At 39.8% G+C, this 27314-nt stretch overlaps 1 protein-coding gene and 1 pseudogene across 3 annotated transcripts; one reads left to right on the forward strand and one right to left on the reverse strand.

Annotated features, from left to right (window-relative positions):
• Nucleotides 1-842: 842 nt before the first annotated feature.
• Nucleotides 843-6393, forward strand: LLPH (LLP homolog, long-term synaptic facilitation factor). Of its 2 annotated transcripts, none has more exons than XM_082422929.1 (3): nt 843-991; nt 2620-2839; nt 5769-6393. In XM_082422929.1, the coding sequence occupies exons 2-3, from the start codon at nt 2635-2637 to the stop codon at nt 5945-5947; spliced, it is 384 nt and encodes a 127-aa protein (XP_082279055.1). In that variant the 5' UTR covers nt 843-991; nt 2620-2634; the 3' UTR covers nt 5948-6393. The 2 variants fall into 2 exon arrangements, with proteins under 2 accessions (XP_082279055.1, XP_082279056.1); XM_082422930.1 differs by having other exon boundaries at nt 897-991; nt 2628-2839.
• Nucleotides 6394-6523: 130 nt separating this feature from the next.
• On the reverse strand, nt 6524-25865 carry LOC309642022 (large ribosomal subunit protein uL6-like; annotated as a pseudogene). Its single transcript has 2 exons — nt 17102-25865; nt 6524-16908 (listed from the first exon to the last, which is right to left on the reverse strand). The product of its transcript is annotated as a large ribosomal subunit protein uL6-like (transcript).
• Between the last annotated feature and the right edge of the window lie 1449 nt (nt 25866-27314).

Genomic DNA, 27314 nt, shown 5'->3' on the forward strand with positions numbered 1-27314 from the left:
TGAAAATGATATGAGCGGCCATTTGTTGAGCTCTTATATCCCCTACCTAGGATTATTAGGTTGTATTAGCTTCGTTCTATAGATAAGGAAATCCAGGCTCTGAGATAGTACTCATATCACTCACAAGGAAGTGTTAGAACCATAAATACCACAGACCTGTACGGCTCCAAAGCCAGTGATATTAGGAGCATATGTAAAATAATAACAAAAAGAACTGGTGGTGGTTGTGATCAGCGTGACCGTCACCGAAGCCGAGTGTCCTAGGCTAAGTATTGTGTCTGGTATACATTAGTGATTAGCCGGGTAAACACTGATTGAACTGAATTAGTTTGATCATTTTACCCTTTGAACTTGTCTTCGGGATGAGAAAGGGGTTTTTGTTCTTGGTAACAGCTTTGAGGTATAACGGACATACAATGAATTGCACATACTTAAAGGATACAATTTGACAAGTTTTGATATATGTGTACAACCGTGAGACCACCACCGGGGATGGGGAAATTTAAGGGCTGCAAATAAAGATCTTAATTCGGCTTCTAGAGGAACACGTGACGTGGTGAATATATGCGAATGGGGAGGTCTGACGTGAATCTAGAGGTCGGCTCTGAGCTCCCTACATGACGGCAGGGTCATCTGGCGGTTCTCCCTCCTTGGGTTAGTCTCGGGGCTACCCCGCTCATGCTTGGGACGCAGGCCTAGCTGGTGTCCGACCCTCGACCCGGCTTCCCCGCATTTCCCTAATCCGACTTCAGAACCTATCTGGGAGGAGCCCAGCTCCCAGGTCCGCACTCGCACCCAAGGCAAGAAGCGCGTCAGCCCGGGACTCCAGAGGGCCCCGCCTCTCGAGGCCATCCGGGGCATTTTGGCTCCCGGCGAGCAGCGCGCCGCCCGGGGGGCGGGGCAGTAGAGCGGGTTGCCGGGAAGGCGGAAGTACGGGGACTTCCGGTCGGCGTGAGCAGCGTGCGGTGTCCGAGTTTCTGGGTGTCCTCAGGTGAGTCCTTCTTACCAACCGGCTCCAGTGGGGCGTGGGACTTGGGACTCGATTCCGGAGCCCGTGGAAAGACTCTCAAGCCTCGTCCCTCTCTGGCAAGGTTGAGCCCGGGCCAGAGACGCAGGCCTCCTTTAGGACGAGGGTCTCCCGTTGTCTTGGTGGTCCTGGTCGGGCTTCCCGGTGCTCTGTGGGAAGTGGAGTCGTCCTTAGTGGTTCAGCCCCGCTCAGGGCTGTGTACCGCAACCCTTCTCTCCCAGCGCCTCGCAGGGCTTGCGTTGTTGTACACACGGGACAGAGTGAGTTTGTGATTGCTGCCGTCCAGAAATGTTACTCCGCCAGTCGTCCGTTTAACAAATGTTTGCTTAAACTTTACTGTGTGCACAGTGCTACGCACTGGGGGATCCAGTAGCGAACAAGACCTATTTATCCCTCGCCTTCGTGGAGCCCACAGGCCACCGGGAATGACAGAAAATAAACTTAAGAATTTTAGATTGTAACACGTATTAAACAGGAAAGAAAAGGATGAGATGGTAGAGAATAAAAGGAGGTGAGCTTACAGGAGTCAGAAAAGCTGTCTCTGAGGTACTGAAGTGAAGGATAAGTTCCCAGGCAAAGGGACGGCAAATGTAAAGATACTGAAGTCAACGTCATTTGGACATTTTTATTTTTCTTTTTTTTTTTCAAAATAATGTCTTAGTGATTAACTGCCTATTGATGTGTAATTAACACAACAAACTGTACATATTTAAAGTGTGTAAGATATATCCATGTATACTCACACACAAACATAAATCTGTCAGCACAGTCAGGATGATGTTATAAGTCATTCCCACGAGCTTCCCTCTAAACTGTTTATAATCCCTATAATCCCTTCCCAGCCCTCATCACATCCCCACACTGTCCCTCGGTTGTCATTGATTGGACTTTCTTCAGATGTAGTTGGTGCTTGAGGATGGGGTGGAGCATGAGATAAGAGTTAAAGGAGGCAGGGGCCCGGTCACCAACACCCTTGTAGATCTTGAATATATGAGTTGGAAAATCATTAATTCCAAGAAAGACAGTGTCTGCCCTTTAAGTTTTTAAAAGCTCACGTTGGCCACCTTCTGAGGGATGGGCTGGGACTGAGGGGTTGAGGGAAAGCAAGAGTAGAAATAGACAAGTTTAAAATAGCTAGATTGATTTGAGGGGGTGGATAATGAGGAAAATTGGGGTGGGTGGGGTCGCCTGTAGGTTTGGGGGAAATCAGGATTCAGTTAAAAGATTTATAAAATATTTTGTGATTTTTAAGTTGTTGCATAAATGTAAGGTGATGGCACTCTTTGCATTTGGGGGGAAACTAAATTTCTGCATCTTGTATGGAAACTACAGGAGCTTTCAGCATTGGCTTGACTCACAGTGTGCCAGTGGCCATGGGGAGTTTGGTTTGGTGTTCTTAATTGTTATTTAGTGGCTGTATATGCCACGTTGATCCTCACATAATTTGCACATTATGCCATCATAAATCATGAACAGAGTGAAGAGTTTACTTTCCAGTTGTTCATGTTCTGCAGAGATGCCTTTTGACCTGGTTTTCCAAGGATTTGTTTTTTTGATAGTAAATAGTTGCTTTTGAAAATGTAATTTTTTAGCTTTCCAGGTAAAATATGGCTAAAAGTTTACGGAGTAAGTGGAAAAGGAAGATGCGTGCTGAAAAGAGAAAAAAGAATGCCCCAAAGGAGCTCAGCAGACTTAAAAGTATTCTTAAAGTAGATGGTGATGTTTTAATGAAAGACGTTCAAGAGATAGCAACTGTGGTGGAACCCAAACATTGTCAAGAGAAAACGCAATGTGTGGTGAAAGATGAAACAGGTGAGTTTATGTGTTTCATTTAAAAAAAAATTATATCAACTTCCTTTTGTGGCTCTTTTTCCCTTTTTCACTGTCTTCCATTCTTTCTCACACTTGCTTCCCTACAAACGTCCTGCCATGCCCACATAATTCTTTGGAGGTGCTACTAGAGATTCTATGCTAAGCTATTTTGAAGCCACCTCATGTGAATAGGTATGTTTTGGATTATTCAGAGAGGGCCTTTTGTGCTTATACAATAGCCTAAGTGTCCAGAAATAGACAGTACTACAGGAGTAGACAAACCTAGACACACTCTCGTTGGGAGGGTACACAGGAGTCAAGAACTAGGCAGGGTAGAAGGAGGTCTTTCTTCATTTTACCCTTTGCAAGATCTAGGTTCCATTCTGAGAGTCCTCTGCCCTTATATTATTATCCTAAAGATTAGTTTCCCTGTATTTGATTTTGACAGATTCTAGGTACGTCTGTGTTTTAATATAGTCTAAAGTTGGAGGCTGTATATAATGTGTATAATAGTCATTATTCTCAATCCCTCTTTCCTTTATCCCCCACCTGTAAACCATTAGCACATCTTTTTGACTATCTCCAAAATACATTAGGAATCTATCCATTTTTCTCCTACTTTCATGCTTTCACTTTAATGACAGTTATCTCTTGCCTGAACCACAGTAGTAGCCATTTTACCTCTCTCTTCAGCTTTTGCTCATTTCTGATTCATTTTTGACATATCACCCAGTATGATCTTTTTAGGATATAAATCAATTATGTCATTCCCATGCTTAAATCACCTCATTATATTTCCATGTGCTTACCACAGCCTGCCTGGTCCTACTTAATCTCATTCCAGTACTTCTCTTTAAAAAGGCTGTAACCACAAGCTGAAGTTTGCTTTGTCATTCTCCCCTCAACAGAACATTGAGAACTCCATGAGAGCAAGGAGCTTATTTAGACCACTGTATCCCCAGAACCTAGAACAGCACCTAAAATAATCATTCAGTGACCAGTTATTGAAGGGCTAATATATATCAGGCACTATTCTAGGTACTGAGGCAACAATGATGAATAACAGAAATGACCTCCATCCTAGTGGGATTTACATCACATTGGAGGAGACACAAAGTAAACCAGATAAATGAACTAATATAATATGTCAGGTAGCAGAGTCCACAGAAAACCTGTATACCCTGGTAAGTTCCCAGAGAGGGACATTGTGGACATGTCCTTCACAATAGATAAGGTTGGTGATAGATGGACCACAGCATGGCTGTGCTGAGCTTCCTGCTAAGTCTTCCGTTAGAAGAGCTGGATACCTGAGTGTGACCTGGATAAGAAAGTGTGGCAGCCCCAGGATATCCCGGTCTGTTCTGTCATGAAGCTTGCTGCTTACTGCTGTTCCTCTTCCAAGTACTCTTCGTTGGAAGTGGCCAGTCATTCCTAATAGGTTATTTTCTTCTAAGGCCTGTCCATTAGAAGCGTGGGTGCACTTTTTATTGACGCAACAATTTTATTTAGCTCAAGAAAGCACCTAATCCGAGGAGTGTTCTCATAACTCGCATGTTTTCAGAACCATAAACTTACCCCTAATGCGGTAATTCAAACCCATATCTCCTAAATGTTTCCTATTTAACTTTCACTGTTGCAAAGGACAATCATAACAATGTTCTCTTTTTTTTTTAATTTATTTTTTATTGAAGTATAGTTGAATTACAATGTTGTATTAATTACTGCTGTGCAGCAGAGTGACTCAGTTATACATATATATACATTCTTTTTCATATTCTTTTCCAGTATTGTTTATCACAGGATATTGAATATAGTTTCCTGTGCTATACAGTAGGACCTTGTTGTTTATCCATTCTGTATATCATAGTTTGCATCTGCTAATCCCAAACTCTGACTCCTACCCTCTCCCAATCCCCTCCTCCTTGGCAACCACCAGTCTATGTCCCTGATTCTGTTTCTGTTTCATAGATAGGTTCATTTGTGTCATATTTTAGATTCCACATATAAGTGATATCATATGGTATTTGTCTTTCTCTTTCTCACATACTTCAGTTAATATGATAATCTATAGTTGCATCCGTGTTGCCACATATGGCATTATTTCGTTCTTTTTTTTCTTTTTTATGGCTGAGTAGTATTCTATTCTATATATGTACCACATTTTCTTTATCCATTCATCTGTCGATGGACATTTACGTTGTTTCCATGTCTTGGCTATTGTGAATAGTGCCACTACAAACATAGTGGTGCATGTATCTTTTTGAGTTATAGTTTTGTCTGGATATATGTCCAGGAGTGGGATTGCTGGATCAAATGGTAATTCTGTTTTTAGTTTTCTGAGGAACCTCCATACTGTTTTCCACAGTGGCCACACCAACTTACATTCCCACCAACAGTGTAGGAGGGTTCCCTTTTCTCTATACCCTCTCCAGCATTTGTTATTTGTAGACTTTTTAATGATGGCCATTCTGACTGGTGTGAGGTACCTCATTGTAGTTTCGATTTGCATTTCTTAATAATTAGCAGTGTTGAGCATCTTTGCATATGCCTATTGGCCATCTGTATTTCTTCTTTGGAGAAATGTCTTTTTAGGTCTTCTGCCCATTTTTTGATTGGGTTGCATAACAACATTCTTTAGAAAGTTTCTTAGTGACTAAATAGATGATGTCTCTAGTTCCTCACAGATACTTTTTATGTCTTTCATGGTTGTGGGAACACATTGCATCATGTGTATGATTCTACTGAATGTGCTGTAAGGAGTTTTTTGAGTGTTAGTCAAAGATCATTGCACAAATAAAGGAATTTATTTTTTATTTTTTTTGCTTTTGTAGTTTCATGCCACTTTTAAGTTGTGTCCTCATTGCATTAATGTGCTTTTTCATGGGGTTGCATTCGTGAGTATTAATAGTTTTTCCATTTTTTAATTCAGATGACATGAAAATGGAGACTGATATTAAGAGAAACAAAAAGACTCTTCTAGACCAGCATGGGCAGTACCCCGTATGGATGAACCAGAGGCAAAGAAAAAGGCTGAAAGCAAAGCGAGAGAAAAAGAAAGGAAAAAGCAAAGCAAAAGCTATCAAGGCAGCGAAGGGTTTGGCCTGGTAGACCCTTAAAAACTTGAAAAATGCCACATGGGACAGGTTTTTGATTAGAATGTATACATTGATTTCAGCTTCCACCAAATGGAAACTTTGTTTCCATTTTTTAACTTGGCCTTTTTCTTCAATTCAAGCCCAAGGTAACTCCTCAAATTTGTCTTGGTAACTTGAATAAAATATTTTCTTTGATAAATGAAAGCTACACTGATATTTTAATTGAATGCTATCCAATATGCAGGGATTATCAGACATCAGAATCCTCTCGAGTATTAATGCGGTTGTAATCATTCAGTCTTAGGAAAGATGAAACATAATATTATACTGACAAATTTGAGCTAACTCAGATTTAAAGTAAATTATGTATCATGTGAAAATATGTCAGTGGATCGTATAAGCAGTACTTGTTTGGAGTTTTGATTTTGTGTAATTCAGAATAAAAGATACTCTGTCTAGGTCTTGAAGATCTGTTCTTTCATATATCCTTAAGGTTTCCTAGTAGTAGAGAAGACCAGATTCTTCAGTTAAATTTTTTAAAAATTTTAAATTTTTGGGTGGAATATTGACATGTGCAAATTATTATGCTTCATCTTTTTAGGAGATTAGAAGATCCTGGGAACTAGTTTAATATGCTTCAGTTTTTATATTCTCAGAGTATGATTCTCAGAATTAGCTTTTCTGGATGTGTGGTGAAAAAAATATATTACATGGTCATTAAGTTTGGGAAATGCTACATACTTGAAGATTCAAAAACAATATTAGCTTAGTACAGGCATATCTTGGACATACTGGACATTCAGTTCCAGACCACTGCAATAAAGTGGACCACATGAGTTTTTGGTTTCCTAGTGCATATAAAAATTACGTTTACACTATACTGTAGTCTATTTTACAATAGCATTGCATGTAAAAAAACGATATACATACCTTAATTAAAAAATAATGCTGTTGGAAAAATGGCGCTGATAGATTTATTTGACAGAATGTTGCCACAAACCTTCAATTTGTAAAAAAAAAAAAATGCAATATGTACAAAGCGCAATAAAACAAAGTATGCCTATATAGTCATATAGAGATCTAGCAGACTTTTCCAGGTGCTAGAGACCCAGGGAACAAGACGAGGTGTCTGCCCTCATGGGTATGTACTCAGAAGAGGCTGTTAGCTTCAGAGAAAACCAAGTTAAAAGTGAGACCTAGTGGAATAAGGTCACTTAGGCATCAGGTCACAAATTTTGTACTGGGCACACAGCTACGCTGGGACACAGTATAGAGATAAATAGGACAGGACCCAAATCTTTTAGGAGATTTGAAGCTGAAATTTAATGCTAGTAAAATCTCAGGATTATTTTATATAATAGACTTTTGTCAATCTATTCAGTGGTTAGTTCACCAAAAAGTTAGTGGATTATTTTTTACATACTTAAGGAAGCTAACAGAAGATGTGAGTTGGAAAGTTCAAAAAAGTTCATGGCCTTTTTTTGCCTTTTGGTATAATTTTGAACAACAGAGTTTGTGAGGAAAAGGCAAATACATAAATGTTTATTCATGAAATAAAAATTTGCTAACATTATCTAATTAAGCCATGATAATATCAGCCTAAATATACCAGCTGTTTCCTTTTTTTTCCCCATCATAGGAATTGTCTACATCAGTGATGTTACACACTTAGTGCTTGTTTAAAAGTTGGCAGCATCGTTATGTATGTTTTTTCTGGATTTTTGAGGTCAGAAGCCAGTACCAGGGATATCATGTTTTCTGAGGCTGATAACCTCCAGTTTCACTCCAACGGTAGGTAGTAGCTTTGAGCTTTCATCCAGGGCCTTTCAGTGATGTTAGGCTGGTCATTTATGGTTGTCTAGTCATGAAGTTTGTGCAGTCAGGATTTAACTTAAAAGTTAACAAAATCAAAATATCACTATCAAAAAACGTATTTGAGAAACATGTTCTCAAGTGTCCTATGTCCTCTGGCAAGTTGGCTATGAAAGAGAAATTGTCTTGCATAGCTTGTGATGGGGACCTCTACGGTCACTGAGTTCCTGAACTGTGTGGCCAGCAGGATTCTTCCTACCTCCAAATTTTAGTGGGAAATTTAGACTAGCATTCCAGAATGAGTGCAATGTACGATCACTTCTTTGTTGCTTTTTTCCTGGAGGTTATAAATTGAGAAGTATAGCATAGTCCTTTAATCTCTTAAATGATTAGCTTCATAAAATTTGTCATCTCTTTGACTGATGTTTTCCAGAGAATTCTGTAAAACCACCAGATGGAGCTCAAGCTAAGCACCAAATCATTTTTTGGAATTATATTGAGTGGGCTGAATCACATTGGGGATTGAATGTGACATTTTATTTTTGGTTTTTAAGAAATTAAATTTAAAATTAAAATCATCTAAGGATAATCAAAACTGCTTTCATTTATTGGTTGCTTTGCATATCAGGCTTTGTTCTAAATTATTTAATCCTAAACTCTTCAACAGAAGTATTAGCTCATTTAATCCTCCCAGCAATCCTTTGAGTTTGGTATTGATATTATCTCTCTATTCACCAGGGGAAACTGAGGCACACAGGCCATATAGCTGGGATTCAAAGTCAGACAGTCAAGCTCCAGAGCCTGTGCTCTTGCAGTGTCATTCTGCCTCTCAAGGGTGTGCAAACTCTTGCTAAGAAAAAGTAGTTTTAGGGTAGAATACTTGTTTTTGGTTCAGTCTGTTTGGGGGGCTCAGGATCAGATGAAGAGCTGGTTTCAGTAGAGAAATGATTTATTGACCCCTTCTCAAATCTCTAGGCCTAAACCAGACTGGAGTTCCTTTGGTAGCATGCCCTTAGAATGGGCTGATCCCATCCTAAAGGTATAGCCTACATTCAGTGGTACCCAAGCTACTAATCAGAGAAGGAATGTGAACTGCCATTGACACTCTAAAGTAGAATCAAGTGGTTTTGACTACATGTTTTTTTCTAATGTCACATTTTAGATACATTTTCCCCCTACTAGTTCACATGCTGCGTAGAGTAAATATGCAGCAGAATATATTTGCTTATGAGGAAATCTGAATCTTTTCAAAATTTGGATCAATATATCTGGGATATGATTTTTAGGAGTTGGAGAAAAAAAGTAACTGGCTATAAATGACTTGATTTAAATATCTGAAATGGACTGGTGTTGATGGTGAGGGTAGTGGTGTGTAGGAGTAGTGAAGTGCTAGCCACAAAATAGAATAAATAGGGGAAATCTAAAGAGACCTCAGGGAATTCCCAAATTTATAAATACTACAATTGAGATGCAGATGGTGGGCTGTTGACTAAGCTTACTAGCTAAGCAACTAACTTCTGATGCCACCTGGCAGAGCGATTCACATTCATGCTATAGTCAAAAAATACAAAGCTTTTCCCCTGTATTTGCCAGAATGTAAAAACACCATTGCAGCAGGCACATGCCAGTTTAACAAGGAAATGTTGAGGAGGAATAGGGAACTGTTAAATACTCATGCCAGGTTAAGGCCACTGTGTTGTTCCCAGGGCCCCATCAGGCAGCAGGAGGGCCAGGGCGAGGTTTGTGCCTGCTTACAAAAACCCTTAAACTTTACACAGTTGAATGCCAAGAGTCTTTCGTACCTATTTTAGAGTAGGAGAAGAATAGGATGCGATGTCAAATAGGACTCATTTGCTAGAATACTAGTAATAACCAACATTTAGAGAATGCTTACTGTGTTAAATGCTTTACCTGTATTATTTCATTTAATCCCTAAAACAATACTGTGGGGTCAGTACTCTTATTATCTCTATTTGCAGAGGAGGAAACAGCTTTGAAGAGGTAAGTAAAGTTGCCTAAAGCTATGCAATTATTAAGTAGTGGGCAAGGCTGTCCCAGAGTGTAGAATGAATGTCTCTGATGGGAAGCTTCAGAGACAGGTTTTGATTGAATCTAAGGAAGAACCTTCTAACTAAGATGTTTGTTGGGAGGTGGAACAAGCAGCTTGGGAGGACTATCCTGTCAAGCTAAGACTGGACAGTCACTTGTTTGGAATGTGGCAGAATGGACTCAAATATTGTACTTGGAATTTCAGTAGAAAGCTGGTGAAGTCCTTTCCAGCTAAGAAGTGCCTTGCAGGAAGTTGTCACTTTGAAATGTATTGTGCTTATTTTGCCCTTAGGTAGTTTTTTGGTACCCCATGATTGCAGACTTAAGTATCTTTTTGGTGGAAGTAACAAAATCTGAAATCTTAAATTTGTTAATGTTGTTAAGTCTGGTATTCATTCCACTAAGTTCCACTTTAAAGTATGGAAAAACGTTATGAACATCTGCTTTAAACAATGAATGGGGTGAAGTCCTTTGCATTTTAATTTAAAAACGGCATAGTTTTATAATACATTAAGTTTATAATATGCAGAGTGTGTTTAATTTCCTAAAGCGATGACGTGTCTTGGCATTATGCTGTCTTACGAAACACTTTCTCATTCTCACATTGTCTTTATAGTTTTCAATATCAGCAAAACCTTTAAATAGTCTTAGTTGGGTGTTGTGTATCACTGTACAGTAACTGCTAGTACATATGGTATTTCTGATCCGTGTAATAAAGTACATTTGTCATGTATCTTGTGATCTACATACCTTTCAGCTGTTACTTCATAAATCTGTTCCATCAGAGAACTGCTTTGTACAGCAGTGGTTCAAGCTGCTTCTAATAAACTAATATTTTGTGTCTTTTATATGTAATCAACGGGGAGTATTATAGACTTGTGCCTCTGTGGAGAAACATTCCACTAAACTTCTTTTCTCTTGACAATAATGGGGGAAAAAAATAGCTTGGGAAAATCACAGATGTTCAAGAACATATGTTGTTTGCTCCTAAAAGTCAGCTGAAGATCTTTTGTATTGCTCCAGGTTTTTTGTTTGTTTGTTTTTATTTTTTTAATGCTTTAGAGAAGAAACAGTTTGAGATATGTGATGGGAGCACGGGGAGATAGGATTACAAATTTCAGTGGAGACCCACATTGGGTGCTATTTTTCAAACTTCTAAAAAGCTTCATCTTGCACACACTAAGGGGTGATATTCTGAGCAGAGTGGTAGGCAGTTGGCCAAAGATTGGTCATTCCTGCGTGCTTTCCTACTCAGACATAAGCATTCTGCTCTAGGTTTAGTCTTTGTTCTGTCCCAAACTTAAAACTAATACTGTCTTCACAAAAGCATAGGTATTTACTAATGCAGGCAGCCCCTTGAGTAATTGGATAGGGGCTATTGTCTTTCTCCAGCTGTAGAAATTTGCTCAGTGGGTAATCTCTCCACAGACTAGGCAATGGGTTATTGATAACTGTATAGTAAAATATTCGTGGAAAATGCTTAAAGAAGCTGTATGCCATGGGTGAAATTGGTATGGTTGTCCTTTATAAGCCGGTGAATCTTTAAGAAGAGTTGCCATAAAGAGAATGGGAATCAGCTGTTCCGAATCTCCACTGACGAAATGGGTTTTAACTGTAGCAGAAGGGATTTGAGTTAAATGTAAAGAAGAACTTCCTGAATGTGAGTGTTATTTAAAGCCAGGTATGGGTTGAGAAGAGGCTGTTGAATTGTCTCTCTGGAAGAGGGAGAGCGCTAGAGAAAGAAATGGAAGGGGGCAGAGAGTGGGAGACCCCCACTTGAGATGATTTAAATGTAATTCTGCCCAATGGTTATGAGTCCTTTATTCTCTTTTCTCACACTCACATCTCAGGTTTTGAGGTTTAGAAGGTCAGACATGAAGAGTATACTTTAATCATTAGAACTAAAGTGCCAGAGGACCCCTAGGTCTGGAGGTTCTTTTGGTGTAATTCTTAATTGAAAGGAAATGCTAAGTTGTGACCAGTGGATGAGAAAATTGACCCAGGGTTGATTTTCCACCCTTGTCATTAAAGACCAGTGTACACACTGAGCTCACAGTGCCAGAGAGGAATTTGACATTGAGCAATTTCTGGAAAGGCAAGTGGTTGGTAGGCTGTGACCACTTAGGCTTGGGGTGGGTTAGAGGGCTGGGGGAAGGGTACAGCTGCCACGTCGCTGCTTGGGCATGTGCCTACTAAATATTTTTTCCAGGAAAACTCCAGCAGGACCAGAGGGTTGCAGATCAAACTTGGCACTTTAAATTCCAGAGAGCAGAGACTGAGAGGACAGGGAAAGTTTACCCTTTCCTTTTTTTTTTTTTTTTTTCCTGGCTGTCACCACCCTGTCCTGTCCCCATTTGGTACTCTTTTGCACCTCCCTTTGCTTTCCTTCAGTCTGTTTTTCTTGCATATAACTGAAAGAAAACTAATTTTTTTTAAATAAAAACTTAAAGCTGTGAGTCAAACATTCTTTATTTCTTAGGGAAAAAAAAAATCCCACCAAGTTTAGTTGTAAGTGCTTTTGTTTATAAATGACCCCTGGCATTTTTCTTTGTGGTCCAGTGACAATAGCTCAAATAGATTTCCCACTTCTGTGCTGTTTTTCCTCATCAGTTTGTCTTTCTCTCTTCCTCTGCATTTTCCTCTTTTTTTTTTTTTTACTTTTTACTTTTTACTTATTTTATTTATTTTTTTTGGCTGCATTGGGTCTTCATTGCTGCACGCAGGCTTTCTCTAGTTGCGGTGAGCGGGAGCTACTCTTCGTTGCGGTGCACGGGCTTCTCACTGTGGTGGCTTCTCTAGTTGTGGAGCACGGGCTCTAGAGTGCAGGCTTAGTAGTTGTGGCACACGGGCTTAGTTGCTCCATGGCATGTGGGATCTTCCTGGACCAGGGCTTAGAACCTGTGTCCCCTGCATTGGCAGGTGGATTCTTAACCACTGTGCCACCAAGGAAGTCCCTCTTTTTGTTCTTAATAGTTTTACCACCTATGCATGAATCCCTAAATACCATACCTTTGTTTTGCCTATTTTTATTTTCTTTATTATTTAAAAAAATTTTTTTTAATTTATTTTTGGCTGTGTTGGGTCTTTGTTGCTGCTCATGGGCTTTCTCTAGTTGCGGCGAGCGGGGGCTACTCTCCGTTGCGGTGCGTGGGCTTCTCATTGCGGTGGCTTCTCTTGTTGCGGAGCACACACGCGGGCTTCAGTAGTTGTGGCGCACGGGCTCAGTAGTTGTGGTTTGCAGGCTCAGTAGCTGTGGCGCACGGGCTTAATTGCTCCGAGGCATGTGGGATCTTCCCAGACCAGGGATCGAACCTGAGACCCATGCATTGGCAGGCAGATCCTTAACCACTGTGCCACCTGGGAAGTCCTGCATTTTCCTCTTTAAAAAAAAAAATTTTCTGCACTGGCCTCTTTTTCTGTGTGGATATTACTTCAATTTCCTCCTTAGGCTCAAATCACTGCCCTTCTTGCATTCTCTCTCTCCCCTCTCATCTCAGTTTTTCCACTTACTATGTTTTTCTTTCTCTTCCTTTTCACCCTCATCTTCTAACCTTAACCGGATGCATAAATAGAAGATATACTTTACAACAGGGGCAGGCCAATTGGCTGGTCATCTGTTTTTGCAAATAAAGTTTTACTGGAACATAGCCAGGCCCACTCATTCATGTGTTTTCTATGACTGCTTTTGTGCAACAGAGGCAGAGTTGAATATTTACGAATGAGACCCTCCTCTGGCCTGAAAATCCCAAAATATTTACTATCTGGCCTTTTAAGAAAAAGTTTGCTGAATCCTGCTTTAAAATATTTTCTGTATTTATTAATGAAGGCTTTTTGTTCTTTATCTGGAAATTCAGGTGAGTTGGATCTATTTTATGTCTCCCTACTTAGTGAAATTGAGTTGCATTTTATATTTGCAAATTTCCCCCAAATTTCTCACTTAAAGGCAGTGGTATCCAAAGAAAAAAGACAAGCTTACCGTCCTATCAAAGCTAAGTGGGTAACGGTGGTCGTTTGTGGCGTGTGTGTCTGTGTGTTTAGATGTCTTCCCCACCTTCCACCTCCGACTGGGCTCTTTTTAGTCTTTGGGGGGGAAAAAAAGATAATTCCATTGTAAAGCGCTTCAAAAATCTCACAGCCAACTTTTCCTTTAAGTCTATGAACCATTTTTGGAAATGTTAAATGCTGGAGAAAGGACTCTTAATTTAATATGGCACCTAGAATACTGACACATATAAAAGCATTTCAATGTAGTTTTATTTGGTGGGTGGTCTATCTGAAGATGTTTCACACAAGTACCCTTACAGATTGGTTTCATTAACATGAAATTAATATGAACTAAAATAGTCATAAGACTTAAGGCTGAAAAATGTTTTAGAGATGACCTATTTTAACCCTGCACTTTTCAACAGATGAGGAAACTGTTGAGGCCCCAACTTTGCCGAGATATTAGGAGTTCATGACCCAGTTCAGAGCCCACGTCTCTTTACTCTCAGACCAATCTTTTTCTAAACCATAAGGCAGTGACAAGTGGCCACACAAATGTAACATTCTGACTAATGTCAAGATTTATTCTTTTCCTCTCTATAAAAAGAGGGGCTGCTAAATGAAACAATGGTGTGTGATTAGTCTTTTCTGCAGCTCTATTCCTGCTGTGGTTAATAACCAAACCTTTCCCATTGGTGGCTGTGCCTCTTTACCTCACAGGCAGTATAACATCTTCTAGTTAAAATGAAACAACACAGTAACAAACTTCTCTTGCCCCGTGCCCCCATAAAAGGCTAGATTTTTGTTTGTTTGTTTGTACTGTCTTCTAATTCACCCTGTGTAGTTATCGATTTCTTTTTATATTTTATTATTTTTTCTCATAAAAGTAATATGTGTATGTTGTAGAAAATTAGAAAACCCGGGAAAGTCTAAATGAAATACAATCATTCATAATCCAGCCACCCAGAGAATATGTATATGTGTCTATATTTTCATAACTGTCTCAACACTGTACAGTTTTATATTCTGTTTTCTTAACTTTACATCATGAGGATTTTCCCCATGCCACTGAAAATCTTTTGAAACATTCCCTCATATTCTGTCTCGTGGGTAAACTACATTTTCTTGTTTGCCTATGTTTGGACATTTAAATTTTTTATGAAATATTTTTGTGTGTGTGATTAAAATACTTCCCTGTAACATTAATAGCCTTACTAATCCTTATCTGATATATTCTTGTAGAAGAGTTTTAGAAGAGAATGAACTTTTCTTAAAAAGACTCCTGATCCATATTGCCAACTCATTTTCCTGAAAGGCTGAAACAATTAATAATCCTTCCCGGAGCATGTGACTGCCTGTCTGGGGTACACTGGAAGGGCTGTAAATTAAGCTTTTAAAACATTCCTTTCAATATGTCACTCTCCAGCTAGGAAACTTCCCATGGCTGCAAGATCAGATCTGAGCTTCTTAGTGTGTACGCTCTTCCATTTCTTCACTTCCAGCTAATTTCTCAACCGCCGCAATCTGGCATCTGCCCCCATCTGTCTGCCTGGAGGCATCAAGGAAACAGCCCTAGACTAGACTAAGTGTCAGGAAACTAGGGTTCAAATCCCAGCCCTGCCACTTAGTAGTATGTGACCTTGGGCAAGTAACTTAATTTCTTTAAGCCTGTTTCCTCAGGCTTTAAAATGGAAATAAAAAAACAGACCTTGATTTTGGGGGCTCCCGTGAGATAATAGAGGTAAGAAATATTTTTAATCTGTGGAACACTGTAAACATTAGGGGGTGTATTGTTATTGGGACTGCTCTTGTGGTAGTGTGGTATCCACCAAATATTTCTGATCCTTTTAGGCTCGTGGTAGAATTTTACTTCCCCACCCCTTGCATTGGAATGTGGCCACATGACTGACTTCCGCCAATGAGATATGAGTGGAAGTGACACATGCATTTGCATGCAAAATCTTTTACGAGCTAGGCCTTAGTCAGCTACTCTCCCATTCTCTCTCCTGTGCAAAGGGCAATGCTGCAGGTGGTTGCTGCCCAGGTCCTGAAGAAAGAACATCAGTGTGGAGAGGAATTCCCAGCCACCCAGTGATGGGCATGTATCTTGAGCAAGACTTTGTTTTCTAAAGCCTAAGGCTTGGGGTGGTTTATTACTGCACTCTCACCTAGTGGTACAAGCCTACTCTTGGTGTGTCTTTCTGTGTAGCCCTTGATATTACTGAAATTCTTGAAACCCTCTTTTCCTTTGGCTTGGTGCCACTCACACTCTTGGTATTTTCCTCCATCTCTAACAAATCCTCAGTCTCCATTGTATTCTCTTCCTTTTCCACTCAAATATGCACATAAGATGAGTTTCTGACTTCCTCTCCTTTCGTTATATGCTTACCTTCGTCAACTTAGTTTACTCCGACAGCTTTAAATATTATGTCTTTCTTAGCCCTGTATGTTTGAAAAAGGTTTCCAGTTTGAGGATTACTGGTCTACCCTTTTTCTTATGCCTTGAGGGCAGGGACCCTAAACTGGAATCAGACGGCCAGCTGGCTCTTCCACTTGTCTACCTGCCAGAGACCTAACCTCTCTATGCCTCTGTTTCTGCATGTGTAACATGGGGTTAATTGTAGTTCCTACTTCACAGGTGGTTGTGAGGATTAAATAAGAAAATATATGTAAAACACTTCCTGCCTACCTAGGACACAGTAAGCTTAGTATAAATGGTGGTGGTTGTGTGGTTGTTACACATCTTCTTTTCTCTCCTTCACTCCCCAAGTTCTATCTCCAGTTTCTGGTAAGATATGCTTAGAAGTAGAAGACCCATAAGAAGTGTTTGTTTTAGTTCTAACATCACATTGATGGCTGATAATAGGAGTGAAAAATCGGTACCCTTGCCCTGAAGATGCTTTGTGCAGTGATTGTTTTTTTTTTTAAGAGAAAGTCCCAAATCAAAAGAGCTTTTATTGAATCTTTAATATATCACAAATGAGTCTGAAGAATCATCTGGTATCTTTCTGTTTCTGTAGCCAGACCACTCGGATCTTGTTCATCAGCCTGCTGAACTGTTCCTTTTTCAGAAACATAGATACCATCCAAAAATTTTCTGATGTCCTTGTTTTTAACTGTTGTGGCTTGCTAAATCAAAGCAGCTGAATTTTTTTTTTTAAACATCTTTATTGGAGTATAATTGCTTTACAATGTTGTTTTAGTTTCTGCCGTATAACAAAGCGAATCAGCTATATGTATACATATATCCCCATATCCCCTCCCTCTTGCGTCTCCCTCCCTCCCACCCTCCCTACCCCACCCCTCTAGGTGGTCACAAAACACTGAGCTGATCTCCCTGTGCGATGCAGCAAGCAGCTGAATTTGACACAAGTTCAGTATCATTTCCTTCAAGAATCAACTCATCTTTCTGGGCTTGAGATACTGAACAAGCAACGCCTGGGTTCATCTGAACCCTGCGGATGTATTTTTCACCCCCAAAATTTCAGATTTCAACAAGAGAACCATTCTCCTGAATAACAACATTGATGGGGAAGTGAACATACACAGACCTCATGTGTAACGGAAGCCCATTGTAACACCCTTGATCATGTTCTATACATGACTACAGATAGTGTAAACAGTTGCCAGTTCCTTTCTATTTACCTACCATTTGTCAACCAGGAGCCTCTTCTTTTTCTTTCCAAGGAGACTGAGTTCTACACTGATGTGATTGAAGTCCCATTGCAGGGTGCCTCTGGGGCCCTTCACAATAACTGTGTGTCCCTTCGGAGTAACGTGGACATTTTTTGGAATGTCGACAGTCTGATTGTTGAGAATGGTCTTCATTCTTGCAGCAGATGCGGCAAAGAGCTGCTTTGTTTTTTAACTGAATATTGCCTTTAGGTGGGTCAGGCACTTCTAAGTTCTCACAGTAATCCCTACACCCTGTCGTTTTCTACACAGTTACCTGACTGACCTTGGGAGGAAATCAGCTTTCCGCAGCCTGCTCTACCCACACTCACTCATCTTTCCCTTGTGTACTCCAGGCCTATCACTGCCAGGCACCTTGGCTTCCACTGGCTTTTCCCCTAAGAACATCTTTTTTTATGGTAAAATATACATAGTATAAAATTTACCATTTAATCCATTTTTAAGTGTACAATTCAGTGGTGTTAAGTACATCCACAATGTGGTGCAACCATCACCATTATCCATTTCCAGAAATTTTCCATTATCTGAAACAGAAACTCTGTCCCAGTTAAACAATAACTCCCCATTCCACCCTCCACTCAGCCTCCAGTAACCACTGTTTGACTTTCTGTCTCTATGAATTTGCCTATTCTAAGTATACCTCATACAAGTGGAATTATACAGTGTGCATCCTTCTGTGTCTGGCTTCTTTCACTTAGCATAATCTTTTCAAGGTTGTGGCATGCGTCAGGATTTCATTCATTTTAATGGCTGAATAATATTCTATTGTATGGATATACCACATTTTGTTTATCCATTCATCTATTGATGGACATTTAGGTTGTTCTGCTGAGAATATCTTGAAGCTCACGGTGCTGGCTCATCCAAGTTCTTCAATCTCAAACAAACTTCTCTTCTTGAAACTCCTTTGTACTCTTTGTCTGCCTCAAAGTCATAACTGAGTGATGAAAATATTGGGGAATGAGGTCGGGAAGGAGCAGAGGAAGAGGTCACAGACCATGTAAATGTGATGGTGCTAGGTCTTTAATTTCTTTTTGCAAACAAATGTATGATTTTAAAAAATACTCTTAGTTAACAATATAATGCTGTAGGTTTCACATGCTTTTCTTTTTGGTAGCTGATTTCATGTGTTTTTCAATGCGTTTTGACTGCTACAGATAGCTTGTTTTGTTGTTGTTTGGAAAGTTGGTGGTAGGAGATACCCAGAGCCCCTCAAAGCTGTACTTATGCTGACTTGTGACACCTATTATTTTGTTTGGGATTTAACTTCTGAATTTGGGGGGGTTGCATATCTCATGTCTTTGGCACTGTATATTAAGTTTCTCCAGGGAAGAGACCATTCTATGGTTTGGTATATCCAGATAAAAAAACATATATTTCTTAAAGAACTTGATGCATACTTGGCACTCCTTAAATCGTTTCCTTTTACTTTCTGTTTCTTTTAGCAACATCAACACAATATCATGCAGCTAGTAGGCATGTTGTAGTTTACTATTTAACAGCTTGATTTGTCTATGGAGTCTAGCTTTCCAGAGTGCCTGCTTTTTTAAATAAAAATTGACACTAGAATATTTGAAATATTCATCTTCCTTCATGACCACCAGCATTCTAATTAGAATACATTCAATACTGATCTTGAGCTATAATACAAAGTTATCCATTTGTATCAGCCCTGAGTATAGAAAAAAAATTTCAGGGGCAGAGGATGAAGTTTTTCCTTGCTTTCTCTGTGAGCTGTGCTAGTTTGCATCCCTGGTTTATATAGTAAAATATTTTAGTGCTTATTATAGCACCTTAACTCCCTGAGATTTACCAAGGACAAATGTGATCTTAATATTGTATTGTATTTCATTTCACAGGTTTGTTTCATAACCTCAATAGTTATTTCTATTTGCAATTCTGTTTCCTTTCTAAATGTGTTAATAAAATGCTTGCACTAGGATTGGCTTGATGCCAGAATTCAATATGGTCATTCTTCAAGTAAGTGATAAAACTCGTGACAGTGTAGCACTTGGAGATCTTTGGATGCATCCTAACTATACAAGTGGGGAAACTCTTAGTTCCTTATAGAGTTAAATTAAGGTCAGACCTGGTTTCCGACATGAAGTTCAGATGTATTGGCAGATCCCCATGCTTGCATTTATTATACTGTAATTTGGGGCTTAAAGAGTTATATCCAGTCCATCCCCAACATCTGGATAGTGTTTATAACGATCACATTTGATCCTAATGTAATTTTGTTGGGGAATTCACTAGAATTCCTCTGTTGGCTACATTACAACTGAACATGAGATCTGCTAAAATATTACCCCAAACTAGTGTATATCTACAGAGAATATAAATATAGATAGATTTCATCCCCCATCCAACCCCCCTGCCACTAAGGCATCATGATCATCTAGCGGGGCTTCCTTGTCTCCATTGATAAAAATGGGGGTGATGCTTTAACAGCAGCCAACATTCATCAAGGGTTTTGAACCTTGAAAAGCAGAGCAGGCACAAAAATCTTTCAAGGATGATTATTGTACATGTACAACCACAATGGCAGCATCATAGACTCAACAGGGATGACATGAGCTTGTTGGTGATTTTTTCCTTTCATTTTCATTTTGATTTAGATGCAATTCCTTACTGTTAGGAAAACATCACTTGGAAAGTAGAGCCAAAGGATTGGTTTTAACCACCCTCCCCCATCAATGGAAGCCCCAAATGAATCAAGTTGAACCTTTTAAAGGCTATTAAGGGAGCCTTTAATTATGTGAGGGGGACACGGGGGAGGGCACATGGGAAGTTTGGCAATGCAGTTTTAGGACCTCCCAGCCCTGCCAGCAGGGAGATTATTAGCATATTTCATGTAATTTGTGCACAGCCATATACTGTTTCCATGAAATAATTTTAACATTCAAAAAGAGGTAGATGAGAAAAGAAAAAGACAGATAGGGAAGGACAGAGACTGCAGCAGTCTTTAGAGAGGGAAAATTATTTCATTAAATCTAAATAGCATATGCTTTTCTGATGCATAGCATATGCAAGTCTATGCAAATTATTTAATAGCAGTGCACTCAGAGTAATTTCCATTTCCTCCCTCGCTTGTGACGGGAATATTCCTTTTAATCAGATTAGATGACATCCTCTGCAAACTTTTGGGGGTTTCAACTTAATTTACCATGCTAAGTAGTTAGGGTAATTTGAAGTAAAGCAATCAGTGGGCTGAAATGAAGCCAAACCTCATTTCTGTCTTTGAGATGAGGAGCTGGCCGGCTGTGTGAGCCCCACAGGACTTCTTTCCCCTCCTCTCCTCGCCCTGCTCCCCAGCACCCGAGACCTCAGCAGAGTTACTAGTGGCCAGTTCCTTGTTTTTGATGGCACCTAGTCAGATCTGTTTTGCATCCACAGAGCTTGCATACGATGCTGTATTCCATTGGCTCTCGATGACTGTCACAATGTATGGTGCTGCTTCAAGCAATGATGGAAAGATGAATTCACACTCCTTAAAAACTTTTTCACCTGGGGAGGTCATGAACCCCTGAAGGGGTCTTCAAAATGATCTGAAGGGGCCCTGCAGATATTCCCAGTCTAGAGGTTCTGGAAAAAGGGAGCAACATTCAGTCCAGTACCATGGATGGGCAAGAAAAGTCTTTGCAGGGAAGAATTCATGCGAACCCACACCTAAAGGTGACAGCCACTTACCAATGGTGCCTGTGCTGCATGAGTAGTGCCTTGGCAAAACTATGAAGCTTGTTTTGAGCTGTTGCTCACAGTTGTGTGGGCTTTGTGTCTCACAATTCCAGGGGGTGCCATTGTCTTGTAGTCAATGGAAGAATCTGTACAGTTGATACCTACAGTTGTCCAGCAGATGGCAGTAAAGAGTCTTTTTTTTAATTTTTTTTTTTTTTTTTGGGCTGCTTTGGTTCTTCATTGCTGTGCGCCGCTTTCTCTAGTTGCGGCGAGCAAGGACTGCTCTTCGTTGCGGTGCGCGGGCTTCTCATTGCGGTGGCTTCTCTTGTTGCAGAGCACAGGCTCTAGGCACACGGGCTTCAGTAGTTGTGGCTCGCAGGCTCTAGAGCGCAGGCTCAGTAGTTGTGGCGCACGGGCTCAGTTGCTCCGCGGCATGTGAGATCTTCCCGGACCAGGGCTTGAACCCGTGTCCCCTGCATTGGCAGGCGGATTCTTAACCACTGCGCCCCAGGGAAGCCCCCAGTAAAGAGTCTTAAGGATAAAATTACTTTTAAAATTGTATCAACTAGCAGTTTGAACTGGACCAGAGGCTGCTCGACCTTCCCTTTCACCAGTCCTCTGTTTTATGGATGGTGGTGTTTGGGTAAGGGAAAGATTTTAATTGCTTAAGCTAATTCCCTGCAGAGTGTTAGCAGATGAGGTTTAAGAATCATCTATGCCAAGGCTGCTAGGGATTTACTAGCCACTGGGATATAAAAGAGAAATTTAATGGTGAAATTTCATGTACCAAGACAAGTAGTAAAAGTTCCTTTCCCTCTTTTTTCTTCAAATCCACCTTTCCCTCATGGTAACGCCTCAACTGGGATCTTGATTTTGAGGCACCAAGATCTGCTCCCTGTGGCATAGTGAGGCGTTTCTCCTTAAAGTCTTGTTTACAACCTTTGGATGTGGCAGAGATGGAAAAGAACAGGCTGCAATCAATTAACTCTTTAAAAATGATTAAGGACGTCATATAACCAAAGCAAGTCCCTTCCTGCGTGCAGGGAGGAATTCAGGCTTAGGGTTTTCGGAGTGCCTGCTGCGTTTTTCCATTCCTTGTTTTCGTTAATCCCGAGGCAACCCTTAAAGTAGTTATCATCTCCCCCACGTCACAGAGAAGAGAACTTCGGGGAAGTTAAGGGACCCACAGGAAGTCTCTCAGTTAGCATGTGGATTCAAATCTTAACCTGGCTTACCCCAAAGCTCAACCTTGTGTCCGTAGGGCACTCTACCACATGACTACTAAAAAGGGGACTGAGGGAGACGTCTTTGTGATTCTTTTGCCTTTTTGTTGAATGGGTAAAACATATGCATGATAAATTCAAAGACACAGGAACAAATAGGTTTCTGTCCTTCCATTCCTCCTCCTCCGGCCATGCTCCCTTTACCCACCACAGGCAAAGTTTCCTATGTGTCCTTTCAGAAAAAGTTTGTGCTTTTATAAACATATACATATATATTCTTCTTTCCCCTCATGTAAATGGTAGCACACTACACACAGTGTTGCATCTGTCTTTTTTCACTTAATGTATCCTGGAGGTGAGCTAAATAATTCTTTTTAACAGCGGCTGAGTTGGGAATACTTTCCATTGTATGTTTGTGCCGTAATTTTATTTAGCTTAAATTGATTTATTTAACTGATGTATTCAATATTTATTTAACTGAGATTGATGAACCCAACAGAGATTATATTGTTGAATGACTATATTCCTGTCAATGTAGCCAGCCTTTAGAAATATCTTCATGAACAAATGCCTCAAAACTGGAATAAGCAGGGACTTCCCTGGTGGTCCAGTGGTTAAAACTTCGCCTTCCAATGGACGGGGTGCGGGTTCAATCTCTGGTCGGGGAGCTAGGATCCCACATGCCTTGCGGCCAAAAAACCAAAACATAACAGAGAAGCAATATTGTAACAAGTTCAATAAAGACTTAAAAAAAAAAACTGGAATAAGCATACGGCCTCCCAGGGTCACTTAATAGTAGGTACATTTTTGAAGAAAGTTATTTTGTGTTTTAAAAATATATTATCATTTCTAACATGTGCCTACACACATGTACACACACACACACACACACACACACACACACACATACACAGACACCACCTGAACTAGAATGAAAAGTTACCAAAGAAAGATACTAAGGTTGTTTAAGAAAAGTTAGCAGTGCTTACAGGATCCTTATGCCCCTTTTACGGTAATTGAACAATGAAACGTAGTCTGTGATCTTTCTAAACCTCAACTCTCTTTCTTTGGAGTAGGATGAGATGCATCAGTAAGAAAAAAGTAAGAACAGATCAGCCTTCCAGGAGAGAAAGAGAAGGAAGTAATAATAAAAGAAGGAATTTAAAATTTCTGAAGATTAAGAGGGAAATTCCTTTCTAATTCAACCTAACTTCAATCTCTTTGGATAGGAAGAATTCTTTCTGGGCTGAGGTGAATACTGGTTGGCTTTCTATGTTGACACTTTATTAAGATGAACTACAACTTTAAAAGTGCTTAAGAGTTCCCCAAAAGGTGGAATTTATCTCCTGTTAACTTTGTGTGCTCCCCAGAAGTTACAGGGAGCTTGTTTAAAAGAGAGAGAGATAACACAGCAGTTATTTCCCCCATATCCATCTACATTTAAGGTCAGGCCCTGTCTAGGGATTTCCAGTATATCAGTGAAATATCTGTGATGATGAGACTTTCAAATATTCTACATAGTTTCATTTTTCCTCTATCTTAGTTTTTCTATTCAAATGACAAATCAACCAAGTTATCTATTGAGTATTAATATTTATCCAATATTTCCAGTATGGCACTTTTATTTCCACATTTGTGCTGTTAATCAAATTTTGCCCTATTTTCAGACACCCCGGTTTCTTTTTTTTTTTTTTTAACATCTTTATTGGAGTATAATTGCTTTACAATGGTGTGTTAGTTTCTGCTTTCTAACAAAGTGAATCAGTTATACATATACATGTGTCCCCATATCTCTTCCCTCTTGCATCTCCCTCCCTCCCACCCTCCCTATCCCACCCCTCTAGGTGGTCACAAAGCACCAAGCTGATCTCCCTGTGCTATGCGGCTGCTTCCCACTAGCTATCTGTTTTACGTTTGGTAGTGTATATATGTCCATGCCACTCTCTCACCTCGTCCCAGCTTACCCTTCCCCCTCCCCGTATCCTCAAGTCCATTCTCTAGTAGGTCTGCATCTTTATTCCCATCTGGCCCCTAGGTTCTTCATGACCACTTTTTTTTTTTTTTAGGTTCCATATATATGTGTTAGCATATGGTATTTGTTTTTCTCTTTCTGACTTACTTCACTCTGTATGATAGTCTCTAGGTCCATCCACCTCGCTACAAATAACTCAGTTTCGTTCCTTTTTATGGCTGAGTAATATTCCATTGTATATATGTGCCACATCTTCTTTATCCATTCATCTGTCAATGGACACTTTGGTTGCTTCCATGTCCTGGCTATTGTAAATAAAGCTGCAATGAACATTTTGGTACATGACTCTTTTTGAAGTATGGTTTTCTCAGGGTATATGCCCAGTAGTGGGATTGCTGGGTCATATGGTAGTTTTATTTTTAGTTTTTTAAGGACCGTCCATACTGTTCTCCATATTGGCTATATCAATTTACATTCCCACCAACAGTGCAAGAGGGTTCCCTTTTCTCCACACCCTCTCTAGCATTTATTGTTTGTAGATTTTTTTAAAAATTTATTTATTATTTATTTATTATTTGTTTGTTTTGGCTGTGTTGGGTCTTCGTTTCTGTGCGAGGGCTTTCTCTAGTTGCGGCAAGCGGGGGCCACTCTTCATAGCGATGCGCAGGCCTCTCACTATCGCGGCCTCTCTTGTTGCGGAGCACAGGCTCCAGACACGCAGGCTCAGTAGTTGTGGCTCACGGGCCTAGTTGCTCCGCGGCATGTGGGATCTTCCCAGACCAGGGCTCGAACCCGTGTCCCCTGCATTGGCACGCAGATTCTCAACCACTGCGCCACCAGGGAAGCCCTAGATTTTTTGATGATGGCCATTCTGACCAGTGTGAGATGATATCTCATTGTAGTTTTGATTTGCATTTCTCTAATGATTAATGATGTTGAGCATTCTTTCATGTATCTGTTGGTAATCTGTATATCTTTTTTGGAGAAATGTCTGTTTAGGTCTTCTGCCCATTTTTGGATTGGGTTGTTTGTTTTTTTAATGTTGAGCTGCATGAGCTGCTTGTAAATTTTGGAGATTAATCCTTTGTCAGTTGCTTCATTTGCAAATATTTTCTCCCATTCTGAGGGTTGTCTTTTCGTCTTGTTTATGGTTTCCTTTGCTGTGCAAAAGTTTTAAGTTTCATTAGGTCCCATTTGTTTATTTTTGTTTTTATTTCCATTTCGCTAGGAGGTGGGTCAAAAACGATCTTGCTGTGATTTATGTCATAGAGTGTTCTGCCTATGTTTTCCTCTAAGAGTTTGATGGTGTCTGGCCTTACATTTAGGTCTTTAATCCATTTTGAGTTTATTTTTGTGTATGGTGTTAGGGAGTGTTCTAATTTCATTCTTTTACATGTAGCTGTCCAGTTTTCCCAGCACCACTTATTGAAGAGGCTGTCTTTTCTCCACTGTATATTCTTGCCTCCTTTATCAAAGATAAGGTGACCATATGTGCGTGGGTTTATCTCTGGGCGTTCTATCCTGTTCCATTGATCTATATTTCTGTTTCTGTGCCAGTACCATACTGTCTTGATTACTGTAGCTTTGTAGTATAGTCTGAAGTCAGGGAGCCTGATTCCTCCAGCTCGTTTTTCGTTCTCAAGATTGCTTTGGCTATTTGGGGTCTTTTGTGTTTCCATACAAATTGTGAAATTTTTTGTTCTAGTTCTGTGAAAACTGCCATTGGTAGTTTGATAGGGATTGCACTGAATCTGTAGATTGCTTTGGGTAGTATAGTCATTTTCACAACATTGATTCTTCCGATTCAAGAACATGGTGTATCTCTCCATCTATTTGTATCATCTTTAATTTCTTTCATCAGTGTCATAATTTTCTGCATACAGGTCTTTTGTTTCCTTAGGTAGGTTTATTCCTAGATATTTTATTCTTTTTGTTGCAATGGTAAATGGGAGTGTTTTCTTAATTTCACTTTCAGATTTTTCATCATTAGTGTATAGGAATGCAAGAGATTTCTGTGCATTAATTTTGTATCCTGCTACTTTACCAAATTCGTTGATTAGCTCTAGTAGTTTTCTGGTAGCATCTTTAGGATTCTCTATGTATAGTATCATGTCATTTGCAAGCAGTGACAGATTTACTTCTTTCCAATTTGGATTCCTTTTATTTCTTTGTCTTCTCTGATTGCTGTGGCTAAAACTTCCAAAACTATGTTGAATAATAGTGGTGAGAGTGGGCAACCTTGTCTTGTTCCTGATTTAGTGAAAATGGTTCCAGTTTTTCACCATTGAGGACGATGTTGGCTGTGGTTTTGTCATATATGGCCTTTATTATGTTGAGGAAAGTTCCCTCTGTGCCTACTTTCTGGAGAGTTTTTATCATAAATGGGTGTTGAATTTTGTTGAAAGCTTTCTCTGCATCTATTGAGATGATCATATAGTTTTTCTCTTTCAGTTTGTTAATATGGTGTATCACGTTGATTGATTTGCATATATTGAAGAATCCTTGCATTCCTGGAATAAACCCCACTTGATCATGGTGTATGATCCTTTTAATGTGCTGTTGGATTCTGTTTGCTAGTATTCTGTTGAGGATTTTTGCATCTATGTTCATCAGTGATATTGGCCTGTAGTTTTCTTTCTTTGTGACAGCTTTGTCTGGTTTTGATATCAGAGTGATGGTGGCCTCGTAGAATGAGTTTGGGAGTGCTCCTCCCTCTGCTATATTCTGGATGAGTTTGAGAAGGATAGGTGTTAGCTCTTCTCTAAATGTTTGATAGAATTTGCCTGTGAAGCCATCTGGTCCTGGGCTTTTTTTTGTTGGAAGATTTTAAATCACAGTTTCAATTTCAGTGCTTCTGATTGGTCTGTTCATATTTTCTATTTCTTCCTGGTTCAGTCTCTGAAGGTTGTGCATTTCTAAGAATTTGTCCATTTCTTCCAGGTTGTCCATTTTATTGGCATACAGTTGCT

Source organism: Balaenoptera physalus, assembly GCF_965194825.1.
Source record: "Balaenoptera physalus genome assembly, chromosome: 13".
In the NCBI taxonomy this organism is placed as follows: domain Eukaryota; kingdom Metazoa; phylum Chordata; class Mammalia; order Artiodactyla; family Balaenopteridae; genus Balaenoptera; species Balaenoptera physalus.